Source organism: Notechis scutatus, chromosome 5, assembly GCF_049901735.1.
Source record: "Notechis scutatus isolate UNSWTSFEM ecotype Mainland chromosome 5, rNotScu1.2, whole genome shotgun sequence".
Lineage (NCBI taxonomy): Eukaryota > Metazoa > Chordata > Lepidosauria > Squamata > Elapidae > Notechis > Notechis scutatus.
The window spans coordinates 15,630,351-15,646,124 of record NC_142013.1 but is presented as its reverse complement, the minus strand read 5'-3'; the positions used below and the strand labels follow the sequence as shown (position 1 = coordinate 15,646,124).

At 39.8% G+C, this 15,774-nt stretch overlaps 1 protein-coding gene across 8 annotated transcripts in view; it reads right to left on the bottom strand.

Moving 5' to 3' along the window:
- The window catches only part of YAP1 (Yes1 associated transcriptional regulator), a 94,434-nt gene that overhangs the window by 77,153 nt on the left and 1,507 nt on the right, over positions 1-15,774 (bottom strand). For all 8 annotated transcript variants that reach the window (XM_087966194.1, XM_087966195.1, XM_087966189.1 and 5 more), the window contains exon 2: positions 7,051-7,286. In XM_087966194.1, the coding sequence (XP_087822320.1) occupies positions 7,051-7,286 (236 nt within the window). The remainder of the gene's footprint in view (positions 1-7,050; positions 7,287-15,774) is intronic.

The following is a 15,774-nucleotide window of genomic DNA, read 5'->3' as shown; positions in this document are numbered from 1 at the left end:
CCAGGAGAATGGACTGCAGGGTGTGCATCTTAAACCTGCGGTAAATCAGGTAACGGTTGAGGCGTTTCAGGTCTAGAATAGCCCTCCATCCCCCTGAGGATTTGGGGACCACGAAGAGGTGAGAGTGAAACCCCTGCCCCGCTGGGATGGTGGGACGGGATGTATGGCCTGTATGCTAAAGAGATGCTGAATGGCTGAATCCATTAAGTTGCGTTTAGTGGGGTCCCTTGAAGGGGGATGCCATAAGGAAGTCAGGGGGTGCGCTGGAATTCAAGCGCGAGACCAAGTCTGATGGAGTCCCGGACCCCGCATCGGAAGTGGAGGAATCCCATCGGTCAGCGAAATGCTTGAGGCGTCCGCCGATGGGAAGGGAGGGACGAGGTCTATCTGGTGCGCCGGAAGGGCTACCCTCCGGAGCCCCTGAAGGGACGTCTGTAGCTGCCGCCCCTCCTGTTCCTGTCACCTGGATCGGCTCGATCCTGGGGCTGGAGTGGCCGGAAGGAGGGGAGTCTCGGATACCTGGGCTGGAAAGATGACTGGTAGAAGGGTCGGGAGGGACCTCTCCGAAAGGGCTGGGGGCTCTTGACTCTGACCTCCGAAAAGGGGGGAAGAAATTTTTTCTTACTTCGGGTTCGGATAGCAATGGCTCCAGGGCGGCACCAAAGAGTCTGTCCTCTTAATGGGGGCAGTGGCCAGCTTAACCTTGTTTATGTCCGCCTGCCAGTGCTTGAGCCAGAGCAGGCGGCGAGCTGTAACGTGAGAGGATATCGCTCGGGCGGAGGACTTCACCGCGTGGTAGGTGGCGTCGGCCGAGAATTCTGCTGCGGCCGTCAACTTTGCGATTTTCTGATGTGCCCTTGTGTTAGAGGGGGAACATGCTGTTTCACTTGGCGGAGCCATCGGATCGAGGACCTGGTGAAAGGGAAGCGCCATGGCTGATCTAATGGCCCAGGTGTCGGCCTGATGAGTCCTACGTAAGGCCAGTTTGGACCTTTTGTCCTCGGGTTTCGGGCTTCCAGGGGGTCACTGGAAGAGGACGAGGATACTGAACCAACGAAGGGCTTGTCTACCTCGGGAGTGTTAAGCAAGTTGCAAAAGCTCAGCTCGAGGTTAAAGAACCTCTTGTCCTGGCTGGATGGGCAGGGGAAGCTCTTGTAGAGTCCAATTGGTCTGAAACTAGGTCGTGGAATATGGGTGGGGCCGGAATAACCTTCGCCTCCACCACGGGCTGCCTAAAAATGGCGTCCTCTTGTCCCTCTGCCGGGAGGGAGAGCCGGAGAGGACTGAACCGACAGGCCAGAAATGTTCTTGGCCTTAAAGAGTAGTGATTAAGCATGTGTGGCTTGAACAAACCCAGAAGGTGGGTTGATAGGGAGTGAGGCCCTCGTCCTCGGACATGTCTCCTTCTATCGGGCCTATCTCCGATAGGGGTTCCCCTTGTGTAGACCCCCATTCAAGATCCTCCTCCTCCCGAACCTATCCAGGTCCTCTATAGCCTCCTCCATTTCCCCTTCTGGGAGGGGCTGTCCCCCATAAAGGTACCTGACCATGGGTAGGGTCCAATCTAGGCGAGGACCTGACTGATGGCGAGTCGTGTTCGGGCGCCATCGAGGGGGGACCAGACCTGTACATCTGTTGAATGCCCTCTGCTATCCCTGGCGGATAGCCCGTTCCATCCATGCCTGCATGAGCGCAGAAATCTCGACAGTGGCGGCCTCCTCCTGGCGCAGACCAGCAGCCGTGGGCGTGAAAGTACTTCGCCGTCTGGCTGTTGATTCGAGGACCTGGCGTCCCAGGGATAAGCTGCGCCTGGAGAGGGAAGAACAATCTGGGGAGGGGGGTGTCTGGAGGTAGAAGGAATGGAGGGTGGGAGGGCTGGGGGCACTGGTTGTGCCTTTCTAGATCGCCTGTCAGATTCTTTCTCCAGTGCCCTATGACGCCTTAGGGCGTCTCTGAGAAGCCTTGGAAGTTTCCTTAGAGGCTTCCTTAGCCTGTCTGCGCAGGTGGTAGGATTCTAGATCTGGCCTTCAAAGAAGAGCCTCTAGTGGAATTGTCATCTGCCATTATAGAAGAAAGGACTCTAGCTCCAATTTAAGGCGGTTGGCTCGCCAAGGTTTCGCCTACAACAAAGGCCGGGTGTCCTTTCAGCTGGCCCGCGCCCTTTTGGAATTTAGATATGTAAGTTCTACAATATTATTATTGTTATAATTATTAATATAAATATATATACATGCGTATAAGCACTGTATATGTAATCCAATCAGTGTTGGTAATGCGTTATTGCCAAGTACCAATAATATATATGAAAATATATATATACCTCAGAAAAATATATATATGTATATGTATATAGTTATGTATCATTATCATCATTATCATTATCATTATCATTATCATTATCATCATTATCATTATTATTATTATTTTTAATAATAATACTTTTTGACAAGAAATAAACCGACCTGTTCAGCGCTCCCAGGAGGGAGTGACCCCAGATACGGTGTTAAATTCTCCAATTGTCCAAATGAACGCCTGAGGCTGAAGTGAGGCCTCTGGCAGCTGGAGCTCCCAGGCAACCACCGGGAGGGATAGGCTGCAATTCCCTGCCCTGAGCTGCTGCGGAAAGCCAACAATTTGCCAATGTCTAAGAATGCAGTAAGTTCTCACAGGCTGGGAGGCCTATGATTAGAAGACTAGTTTCTTCGCAGTCGCAGAGGCCTGTTACAAAGCGCCAAAACGTGGCGGCGCCCAAAAGGCGGCCGCCCACGATCCCTTTAAAAACGGGCCGCTCAGGGCAAGACTAAGCCTCTCCGGCAAACCTGGAGGCCGAGAGAGGCAGCGAGACAATTTTTCGCCCTTTTTGGGGCGATCGGCGTCGCGGTGGGGGGATCACCAGCTGCGCTTATCAGCGCGATCGAGTGGAGCCGCTACAATAGCGGCGCGAAAAAGCGGCAGGAAAGGAGCCGAATGGAAGGGGGAGGATTGGCGCCGGAGCGCGAAAGCCGCCCGCTCCCTATCCCCTGGGGGCGAAGAACGCGCTCCCCTGCTATAGCCACCCCAATTGCGCAGAGGCTAAGGAGAACCGAAACGCAAGGCAAACCTGAAGGGAAAATTTTTTTCTTTTCTATAGCTGTTAAAAAGGAACTTGAATCGGCCAAAGAGTGGGAGATACACAGCCTAATCTGACGAAGGCTGAGCGTAAACTGGGGATTGCAAGGCAGCCACGTGGTGAAGGGCGGAGCAATCCTCAGTAATTAAGCTCAGCCTACAACGACGCAGACTGAAGCACCTCCCACTCTCTGGATGATCCGAACGGCTCCCAGGAGAAAAAGGATATCTGCCAAAATATGTTCAAACTCAGAAGATGTTAAAGATCCCAAGAGATATATAGTAACTGATTCAAAAAAAGATCAAAGAAGGATGGAAACAGTATACTAAAATTCTGTAGTGTCAGCATCCAAGATATCTAAGAAAACGTTCCGTATTTATAAGAATCTCTAGTACTGGAAAATGAAGGTAGGTAAGCATTCTCATCATAAACAAGTTGGAAAGCTATACAAATCTCTCATTTACAATCAGTTAAAACAAGGTAAAACATTTAAAACAGTAAATAGTAGCACTAAAATTGAATTAAAATTAATATTAATTAAAATTAACATTAATTGATTGAATCTATAGAAATATATAGCAATTTCAGAAAATCTCATTGTCCCTTAGAGACAATAGGAAGCCACAGTCTGGATGGAACACAGTGAAACCAGTGGCTTCAGGTTGACAAAGGTGTGAAACAAAACTCTATACCCTTTTTTTATTTATTCAGCCTATATGATGGCTATACAGTGAAGGAGGCAGGCTTTAAAGAAGATAAGTGCAATATTAAAACTGGAGGCAAATACATCAATATGCTATGTTATATCAATGATACTACCCTATATGATATAGGATCTCCTGCTTGAGCAGGGGGATGGACTAGAAGACCTCCAAGGTCCCTTCCAGCTCTGTTCTGATTCTGAAAATGCAAAATGTTTAGAAATTCTAATCGTGGAAGTCAAGGAGCACAGTGAAAAAGTGTGACTAAGATTAAATATAAAACACACCATATTAATGACAATGGATACAACAGCGAGACAGAATAGACAATGAAGTCATTGAAGTTATTGATAGCTTTTGCTTTTAGGATCAACAATCAACAGTAAAGAAACTGGTAGTCCAGAAATCTGCTGCAGACAAGTGTTTGGTAGGGGAGCAAAGAAAGTATTGGAAAAGATATCTGGATGTCGTAACATGTCTATGTATGCAATTGTTTTTTCCTGTGACACTCTATGGAAGTGAAAGCTGGACTTTAAAGAATCAAGATAGAAAGAGTATTGGCATCTTTGAACTTCGATGTTGAGGAAGCCTTCTGAGAATTATGCAGACAGCCAAGAAAACAAACAGATCATAGAACAAATCATTTTTCAATTCTCACACCAGACCCAAATGACTAGGTTTAAATTAACATATTTGGGTCACATTATGGAGATCACAGTTCCTCTGAGAAGCCCATAAGTTGGGAAAGCTGGAAAGAGAGAGAAGAGGATGAGCAATACAAAGATAGGCAGATGTAATTGCTGCAGTAATGGATGTAAAGCTGAAAATCCTTAAGAGCCACAGTGGTACAGATCATCATAGAGGTCAGTCTATATCTATGTAAAAGGTAATATTAATTTGAGGTCAAATGAAAGTCAAAAATCATGACAGAAATATATCACAGCAAAAGTCAACTTTCTTTGTGCTTTCTATTTATGTAGTATAAAATATTGATACTACAGATAAAACACTTATTTTTCTCCCCAATAGAACAAAGCTAACAAGAAAAAAGTCTATCAGAATAGATTAGCTTTTGGATTAGGAGTTAGATATGTTTGTAAGCACTGAACAATACAATATTACTACTTATAGTGTGGTTGGTGTTCCATTCCTCTTTCTGGATCTTCCCAAGAATATATTTTAAGACAAAACAATCTATAGTGTAGATAATTCAGAAATGTTAAACTTTTTGTGATATGGTTCCAGGAATCTGCCAATAAAACTGTATCCAAGAAACATGGATAAAGCGTAGGTAATAGATATGGCAAACTCCTAAGACTGAATTGCTCACAAAGGTAGAAGTCTCCACCTCAAATTGTCAAAAAAAGACTTTCAGAATTTCTTTTTATTTTGTTCACAATTGTTTATAATTCACTCAGAAATATATTTCTCAATTTTGTCTAAGCTAGCCTTCAAACCACTGACCTGTATTGTCTCTAGAATCATGGATTTTCAACTGTTGCAGTATTGTTTGGGTTGACTTGTTATTTAGCAATATCATGGCTGTATATTATAAAGCATCTTTATCTGCTCCATTATTCTTTACCCTGGACTTAAGTAAAGCTATTTTCCATTACCTATTACCTAATCTTATTAACTGGAGGTGCCAATGCCCTGATTCTTCTGCAAGTAAAGCATGTCCTGTTCAACTGTGTGACCTATCGCCAAGTACAATAAATTGAACAGGCCTGTATTGTTTATTTCCGCTAAACTTTCTTACAGCCCAAAATTGTTTCTAGTTCAGACTGAAGAGTTTATTTGTAACTAGCCATATTAGCAGTTGATGCAAACAGTTTAAACCAGTAGAAAATGTTCTCAAAAGACTTTTCAATATAACAGTGCATACTGGCTACATTTGTCTTTTAAATGTATTTACAAGAGAACAGGTGTTTTTTTAAAAAAAAAAAGTGTTCAGCCTAAGGAACCAAAACAATACAAACCTACAAAGACACAATGTATGCATTGGATAGAATTGAATTAGGAGTAGGGAGAACAAGTCTCAAGCCACCAGTCAGCTATGAAGCTCACTGGGGAAGACCCTGGCTCAGCCACTTTGTCAGAACTGGAGAGTGAAAAAGAATAGGGTCCATCAATAACCCCTGAAGAAAGGAAGAAACAATGAGGCAGTTACCAAAAATATTTCTGTGTGTTTATTTCAGCCCAAGCAGGACATACAAACCAAACACTTTCTTATGATATGGCTTCAACAATACAAATACTCTTATAAGGAAAGTAATTATTAATCTACTGAAGTGCTTCCTTGCACACAACAAGGTCAACTGGGTACCAATTTAAGGACAACTTTCTGCAATTTTAGGAATCTACGCAGAATAAAAGCAAACCTTTGCAAACCATACAAAGAAAAGCTGACCAATCTTAACCATTCCTTGCTCTCTATGACAGCAACTTTCTTTGAATGAATCCTCATTTTTGCAATAATTACAGGCTCTCTCCCAGAACAATGTCTCTAATCCCCACTCTCTGCAGATAACGCAAAAGAATACAATGACCAATGACACTGACATTGACTAAGGCAAGAAGTAAAAACTTCTCCAAGTCCTGCCATAATGACAACGTCGTTTCCATCCCAAGCCCAACTTTGAAAGGCTAGACAGGAAAACCCATCTCATCCAGGATCTTTCTCAATCACCTTAATAAGATATACTAATTTTGCAGAGTGGCTGTTATATCCAGACAGAGGTCAATATATGGCTGTCTTTTGAGGGAGCACACTACTATTCAATCGAGACACGCCATCCCCTCTGCCAAGGTCATAATCACCCCCACTTATGTCACAGTAATTTCTCTGGCCTCACATCACTCAAGAGAGACAAATATCTAATTTTCATACATACGCACCACAACCAATTCATACTTTCTAAGATGCATTTTAATCTTTTCACTTGTACTTAAACCTATAAATAAAACTATATTTATGGTAGCATTTCTCTCAGAGACCACACAAGCAAGCCAAACGTTGAACAGAAAGATGGTTCCTTCAAGAACCCAGATGATAAACCATCTAGGCTTTTAAACATAAATAATTTAAGCACGTTACTTCAGCACAGCTTTTTCAGATAGTGTAATTTTCTACAACTTGGATGAATAGATTCAGCAAAAGATAAGAATTCAATCAAATGCTGTTCCAAAAACTGCCAGCATCATAGTTTTCCCATCCCCATCTTCCATACTTGTACTTACTTCAGAAAATATCTCTGGCCAGAAGGTGTCTTTGCCATCTCCCAACCTGGTGGTAGGGGCACATCATCAGGGATTTCAAAAGATGATTGACGGAGATGCTGAGAGGGTGTACCTCCAGGAACTACAACAGATGGAGTAAGTGCAACTGGAGAAACTGTTCCCAACAGAGCTGGAGAAGAGTGAGCACGGACATGTTGAGGAGTTAGGGCTCCTGCCGTTCCTGCATCTGTGCTGGCCTGTTAGAGAGTTAAACAGTTCTTTAATCTATAGATACCCAATACATTAACAGCATGCTAAAAAAACTACTCCTCTCTAATTTGAAATATTTTGCAACAAGACTTATGAAGACCAATGAATACTCATCCCAGCACTGCATACTACTCTTGAAATATGTGCAAGACAAAGTGACAAATGGAGCAGAATGGAAATAATGCTTTACAAAAACACTACTACTGAGTTACGGTATATAGAACTTTTATGTATTTTGGGTTGATTTGTTTATTTTTACCAAAGATCAATGAGATCTACAGTTGCTTCTTATGGAACTTGGGGGATGACTAGAAAAAATGATTCTGAAAATTTATACTGTACATTTTGAGGGTGTAAATTCCTTCCAACCATTAAGAAACTGTTTCATTCATTTTACAGACAAGCCAAATTATTCCCCAGACTTGTGGATAAAAACATTAATGTTTCTTTATTTCTGCCTTCTGTCAGGCACAAGAAGGGAGCAGAAATAAAATCTGGTTGCTCTTAATAAAGGGATCATGCAGCTTTAGATTTTGGGTTTTTCCCCATGGACCCACATAGTTATAACTGCTTTTTAGAATGTTCAAGTACTCTTTTTTTTTTCTCAGAATACCTGAGTCAATCTCCTTTTTTCCCCGTTCCCACTGCTTTTCGCTTCTTTGTCCCACATCTTTATCAAGGGCTTCAGAGACAGCTGTGAAAGCTATTTAAACAGTATTACAGAATAGGACAAACGAGGTCCACATTGCAAACAGTAATACATGTCTGGTTTTCCTAAAATGTATTCCAGATGACAAAAGATTTAAAGGGGGAGGAAAAGAAAGCAAAGGATGATTTAAAGCAGGGCAGGGCAAATCATTCTGTTCTTCAGACTTTCCTCCTTTTACTATGCATTAAAATGGACAAAAGTTGCCTTTTTAAAAAATTATTTGGAAAATAATCCACACAACTCTTTCACATCACAATGGCTTTTCCACTGACAGTGTTAAAGAAAGAGACAGGAGGAGGAGGGACAACAACAGGATATTACAGTGATTAATAAATATATTAGGGCACAGGCTTTTATCAACATATGGTATCACAGTTCAACAAAGGAGTATTATATTTTTTGTCTAGGATAGCGCACCATTTTCTATGGGTTATGAAAACTTATGCCATAGAAAATGTGTTAAAAGAAATTCTTTTAAGATTCTTCACAGTAGCCATCTGCATATCAGATACTCTCCTGAAAACAAAAATGGCTCTAAACTAACAGCCTTAAGAAGAAATAAAAAAAATCACTCTAAAAATATCTAATGAAGGACCTCCGTTCCTCTGCCACTTTTCAACAGATGTCCTGAAGACTGTTTAGGGAAACCTTTTTCGCATCTACACAAAAGGTCTTGGAAGGACCCTCACCTCCCTTAAATCTCAGGAGGGGGGATTAAGTCACAGCTGTGAACTATAACCAACAATCCCTTCCAGGAACAGAAGGAATCCTTCTGTTTGCAGACAACTCTTTGAATCAATGGAGAACTCAGCTAGCAGAAGAGATAGGGAAGCAATTTTCATCAATTACCCTTTTTTCTGTGCCACATTCCATACTGTTCTGGAGAGACTCCCAGCCCCCCTAAGCTGATTTTGGAGGGCTGCAGAGGAAATTGGTGAGAACAGAGTCAACTTTCTCTGGGGGGGGGAGGGGCTGGGGGGAGGGCTTTCACAGGATCAAGAACTCTTCAACCAAAGGGAAGAATGCGAATACATTCAACCCATTAAATTAATGTAAATATTACGGTGTGTTCATATATATTAGCTCAAATGATAGTAAGCCACATTTGTAAACTATACACTATTCTTAATGTCAGCAACAGGATTGAACTTTTCCTTAAAATAAAAAAAAATGTTAACTATTAAAATTAATAATGACTTAACAAATTCTGGGATTGAGTATAAAAGTTAAAAAAAAATCTGTCCTATTTTTTAAAATATATTCATATTTGTTCCAAATAAGAGTTATGGAAAACTAGCTTACTTTATCTGTTTTTTCTTCCAAAGATGCTAAAGAATTATCACATCATAAGCCTAGCTAAACTTTCTGCCATCCATTTATGTTTTATTAGATTAAAACTCCCATTATTTGACAGCAACATAATTGTCTGACAAAATTATGAACTACAGTCTAATACATATCAGACAAATGTATTACAACATACTTGTTTTTATACTTAGGCACTAAGATAACGAAGAAAGATGAAACTGACTCTTAAACTGCACTAACAATATGCATAACTATGGAAAAATGCACTGGAATTGTTAAGGATGACAGCTGTTCACAGCAAGCCATGTTAAATCATACAAGCAGAACACATATTTACTAGCTTGTCTGTGTCAGTATTATATTATTGCATAGATATAATAGACTTCCACCATGGAAATAACTTGCTATTGTATGAATTGAGGAAATCTTAAATGCTAAGCAACATATTCAGCACTACTAATACATTATTGTCTGACTTTACAGACAAGAAATTGTCTCTTGATATTATTCAAATTCATAAATACAGTACATTTGTTTATCCAAAACATACTTGAAGAAACCTTTGTAGAAACCTCTTCAAAAGTGAATTGGCCTACTGAGCAGTAAAGAGTTTTCAAAGATGATTTCAAAAGCAAACAAAGACTAAGTGGAATTATATTTGGATATAAGCCAAAGTTGATATACAGGTAATGCTCAACTTACAACCACAATTGAGCCCAAAATTTCCATTGCTAAGCAAGCCATTGTTAAGTGGGTTTTGATCCATTTTATGATCTTTTTTGCCATAGTTGTTAAGTGAATCATTACAGTTAAATTAGTAACACAGTTGCTAAATGAGACTGGTTTGCCCATTGACTTTGCTTGTCAGAATATTGCAAAAGGTGGTCCAGGGCTCTGCAACCATCATAAATAAATGCCAGTTGGCAAGCATCCAAATTTTGGGGATGGGGATGTTGCAATGGTTGTTAAGTGTGAAAATTGGTCATAAGTCACTTATTTCAATGCTGTTGTAACTTCAGTCGCTAAACAAATGATTGTAAGTCAAGGACTACCTGCACAACTAAAAGTCTTTACAACTGATGCATATACTGTACAAATGAGAACGTTTGGCTGCAGAGATGTAGACTCCTGCTATAATCAAACCAGCCTTGTATTACTGCTATCAGATTTAATTCATCTAGAAACCACAGTCTGTATTTTAGCAGATAATCTTCAACCAGTGTTAGTGTGTAAATACTGTAAGTTACCCCCATTAGATTACTTAGGAATAGGGGTCAACAATACAGCACCTATAGGCACCACTACATTTATAAAACCACTAGATGGTGCTCATGGACTTGACTTTTAAAATCGTAACATGTTTTTTTTTTTTTTTTAGTTCTTATATATATAGGATTTGGCTCTGCCTTCATAGGAGAGTGCTCAATTTTGAATATTGTATTTAAATGAAATTGTGCAATAGTGCGCCTGCAACTTGAAAATGCTTCCCCTGTGCAACATAATACTGTACGCACATAGTTGTAAGGCGCATAACACAGAATTATATTATCCATTCAATGAAATACACAAAATTAATAGCAGTTAGACATTTTTATCTGTTTTACAGGTTTTAAATTTAATTTAAAGCAGTTTCTCACCCAAACAAATTGCTTCCCTTCCTATGTGCTCAACAAAGTGAATGGCCCTCACATTTCAAATGTGAATTATTTGGGAAAAATACTTTTATTGAAGTATTTTTGCTTCTATATAAGGAATAACTTCTTTTTCATAGTTGTCACAGCAGATACTAAGAAACTCAGCCCACATGGAAAGCATGTGTCAGGCTTTTATTAGGCTAAAGTTCAAAGGTGATAAAGCAACAGTCTCCACTTACAATTCCATGACTTAAAAGTCTAGGTTTTTTCCATTTTGCAACTGACAAGTGAATTAACACTTAAGCCAAAGATTTTTTGAATTATGATTTGAGCATCTTAAGGCTGTAAGCCAACCAGTGTCCTTTCAAAATGAGATGGGAGGCAAATAAATCTAACAACTAAACAAATAAAATATTTTTTAAAAAATATTTGTGCTGTCAAAACCCTCTTTAAAAGGTCTACCTAGTCACAGAAATATTTGACAGTCACTCCTTTTTGCTATATAAACAATAGCTAATAATTAAATGATTTTACAGAATATAACTTAAACATGTATTTTAAAAGATAAATGGAATGTAAAAGCTTTTAAAATAAACTTCACTTTTTCACTTTTGTCTATATTATATATCTATATCTATCTAATACTTTATCTATATTATATCATAAAAGCATTAATTCATGACTTGATGAACACAGGAAAATAAAGAAAATATACTTTCATATCAAGCATTTTAGTCTAGCATTTGCCTTTTTTCATAGTGGCATTCCAGTATCAGAAGAGGCAAAAGGAGGAAGCTCTACATAAATAAATTTGGCACAGCCAGCTTGGTCTAGGGCAGTGGTCCCCAACTGTTGTGGTTTGGTGGTCCAGCTTGGGGGGAAGAGGGAACTGGGCCACCTGAGCATTGGGCTGGATGCACACACACAGCTCGACTCATGCGAGCATCAGACCAGCATGCACATGCATGTGCACATAGCTCAATTTGAGGTGCGCACATATGTGAACAGCCTACCACTCTCATGAATATAGTAGCTGTGCACACATGCACGCTTGTCCCTCTGTTCCTGCGGCCCAGTTACGAATAGGCTGCAGCCCAGAGGTTGGGAACTTCTGGTCAGACTAGAAAGTAGGACACTGTGAGTTCTAGCCCCACCTTAGTAATGAAACCAGCTCTGTCTCAGCCCAACTCACCTCACAGGGTTGCTATGGTGGAAAAAATAGGACAAACGTGTGTTATATATGTTCAACATCTTGAGTTATTTGCAATAATAAAAAAAAAGGAATATAAATAAATCATCTTGAGTTTGGGAGCCCTCTTTCCCACCCAATCTGCTGTGACTTCAACAACTCAACTGATATTAATGATGCTATAAAAGTTCTTGGGTCTTCTATATCATTCCAAATCTAGCTTTATGGATTTTAAGCAACTCTTTATTAAGAAGCACGACAACCTTGTTATAAGATAGCGAAGACTGCCATTGTAGCAAATTTGAAGATTAGGAGAGCATTTTAAAAAAGGTAAAAGTGTCCTCTATCCAGTCGTATCTGACTCAAGGGGGCGGTGCTTATCTCGTTTCTTACCTGAGAAAGCCAGCCGATGTTTGAAGACATTTCCGTAGTCATATGGCCAGCATGACATCACACCATAATGTAGAGCATGCAGTGAAACATGGGACGCTGTTACCTTACCACCAAAGCGGGACCTAATTATCTACTTGCATTTTCATGCTTTCAAATTGATAGGTGGGCAAGCCATAGAGGTCCTCTATTTCAGAGTAGTGTTACAGATTTCAAAATTTGAAACAAGATGAATGTAGGTGAAGTTTGGTAAACACATCATTTAATTGAACATGAGGATTAGTTCTTCTCCACCTCCCACCCTGTCATTAGCTTTCTTAAAGATAGAAAGAGAACAGGGATTATCACAAGCAGCTGAGAAAGGCCCAAAGTATACTCCCCACTGTCAGAATAGAGTCCGCAAAGGGTGCAAAATATGTTATGGTTCCTATTACAACCACTCCTATTAGCCCACACACAGAGAGAGTTAAGGAAAACAAACTATGAAAGAAGGGGCATGAATGAGTTAATTCAAGGTACTTTTCAGGGGGGGGGGGAATAGAGTGAGAGCAAAAATAAACTTGTTTTTTTACAAATATGTAAATGAAGAAAACTGAAGGAACTCTCCCACAATCAAGATATAAAGAACGGACAAGGAAAAAAATAGCTTTTTCTAAAGATGAGTTCTAAAAGAAATATAACATGAACTGGATATATCTGTAGGTGGAAATTTGGTGAATCCTACCTCTGAGACATGAAAAGGGCATAACCCTCCACCATGCACCAATTATTTCTCCTAAGATGAAGAAAGGGCACTGTATCTTTTATCATTTGATAAGGGAAATTTGGATAAGAAATCTAATGATGGTCAGAATTTCATCACAGTAAGAAAATCTTTTTTTTACTGATATTTCTGGGACTGGTTTCGTCCTACTTGAAATATTATGACTGCCAACATGGCACCCTACCACTTATATACAAGTACCACAGAGAAGATGCAAATGAAGGAAGAGTCTGCTTCCCAGAGACACATTCAAGAAAAGAGTGAAATTTTCCAATTTCCATTCATGAATCCACTTGTTCCTGCACATCCTAATCAACTTCACAGAGCTAAAGTCAGGATAAGATGGAAACAACAGCCATCACTTCCACTACTTTAAAATATGCTGAATAATGATTTTAACATTTGATGACATAAAACAATTGTCCTCTCTGTGAATTTGGGAAACAAAAGAATACTCTGGAGTGTAAAGAAATAGAAAACAGAAAATGCTTTCTCCACTTTTTCCTTTTAAAGGGAAATCTTCAACTCACTGCACTTACTGTATAGGAAATCTATGCAAATTTAAATTATAAAAATATATTATTATAAATATATATTATAAAATAATATCATATGATATATATTAGCATAAATTATTATTTTATAATTATAAAGATGCAGAATCAAGCTGCATAGAGCCCATGCCTTCTGTCCTGATAAGTGCTTTCTTCCAAGCAAAAGCAGTTTGTACCTCTTTTTGCATCCACTTATATTGGAAGAAATTATATATATGTAATCGTTGTAAGAAATCCAAACTTCATTTTGCTAAAAGTGCATATTTATTTATTCATTTATGGCACATTCCATCATTAGAAATACCAACTATAATATGCACATTTACTCATATAATGCAAGGGGTACAAGAAGATATGGCTTGTGATGGCCCATTTCAGCCACAGGACTTCAAGAAAGGAGGGAAGCAGAATCACACAAGATTTTACTGAATGAGAATTAAGACCACAATGATTTCTGAGAGAACATCAGCTAAGCAGCCAATCTGAATCTCATTTCTGAAGGAATAGAAAAAATTGCAGTGGACTTAGTACCCAAATACTTAAAATTTCCCCTCCCCCACTAGCATCCAATTTGTATATTCAGACAGCTAGGAAGCTCTGCTCATGATCCTATTATGGGTTAACTCAGAGTGGTTAAGTAAGACCAGGGCCACAGTGATAACATTCCAATTCTGTTGAAGAGCTACATAAATCTAAGTCTACCCATTCTCTTACAAAAAAAAACCCCACCTTCATATAGAGATATATGGCATTCTGGGAATTTGTTTATATAAATTATAATTTTCAATAACATGCAAAACGTTTAAAAAGGAAAAAAACTAAAATAAGAAAAGGGAGAAATGGTTCCCTCCCACCAAAAGTCTACCAGGACTTGGATGAACTGGTTCATCCATATTTGGACCTCCTTCTGGCATGACATGCAGGATTCCTCTAACTATGTATTTTGGGGGGTTTTCTCTGAATTCCCACATTTCTCTCTCTATTTATATTTAGATTGGGAGAGGAGTTCTGGTTATTTTTTTAGCCAAAACAACTTTGCAAGTATCAAATACACACTGTGGGATGAGAAACCTGCAGCCTTCAGGCTGATTTCACAAAATCCTTGACCTACTTTTAAAACCCATCTGCAAAAGATCAATTCAGACCCTTGGTACAAGTATCTCCTTGCAGCCTGCTGCTTGGAAAAAAAAAAACAGAAGAGGACTTGAGACTGAAGAGGGGGGAAAAACAGAATTTCAGGAAAATAATGAGTGGGGCCATCCATTTCTGATACTAGCCCCTCCTACTATTTTATATCCATCGTCTGGTCCCTAAAAATGCAACTGAGATAAAATAGCCCTACCCACAAAAAGCTGCCATCCCAGTCTGGGATGATAGTAACCAGCGTCATAATCAATGGATAAAATTAAAATATGGTGCCCTGGGATATCTGGGATTACCCCAGATGAATCTCACTAGTATTCCAGTAACTTCAAACTTCTGAATAAAAGGAACCTCCAAAAAGTTATATTTAAGATTTTCCCCAGCCTCCTTCAACCTGTCCCTCCCAGGCTGTGTTGGATTATAGTTCCCATCAGGCACAGCCAGCAAGCAAGAGTGCACCAGCCAACACAAGGACCTTGCTGGCTAGTGTTGTAACAATATTGTTCCAGGAGTTGCCCCATCTAGAAGGCCTGACTGGAAAGGGCTGCTTTCATTCATCTGTCATATTTGCTTAGGAAATTTTCCTTTACTGGTTTAAGATTTAGATGTCGCTTTTTTTCTCCTGCAGTGGAAAATAGATTTAGATCCTGCTTTTTTCTCCCTCAGCTGAAAACTGATTTAGATCCCGCTTTTTTTCTCCTGCAGTTTAAAATAGATTTAGATCCCACTTTTTTCTCCTGCAACTGAAAACAAATTTAGATCCCCGCTTTTTTCCCCCCCTCAGC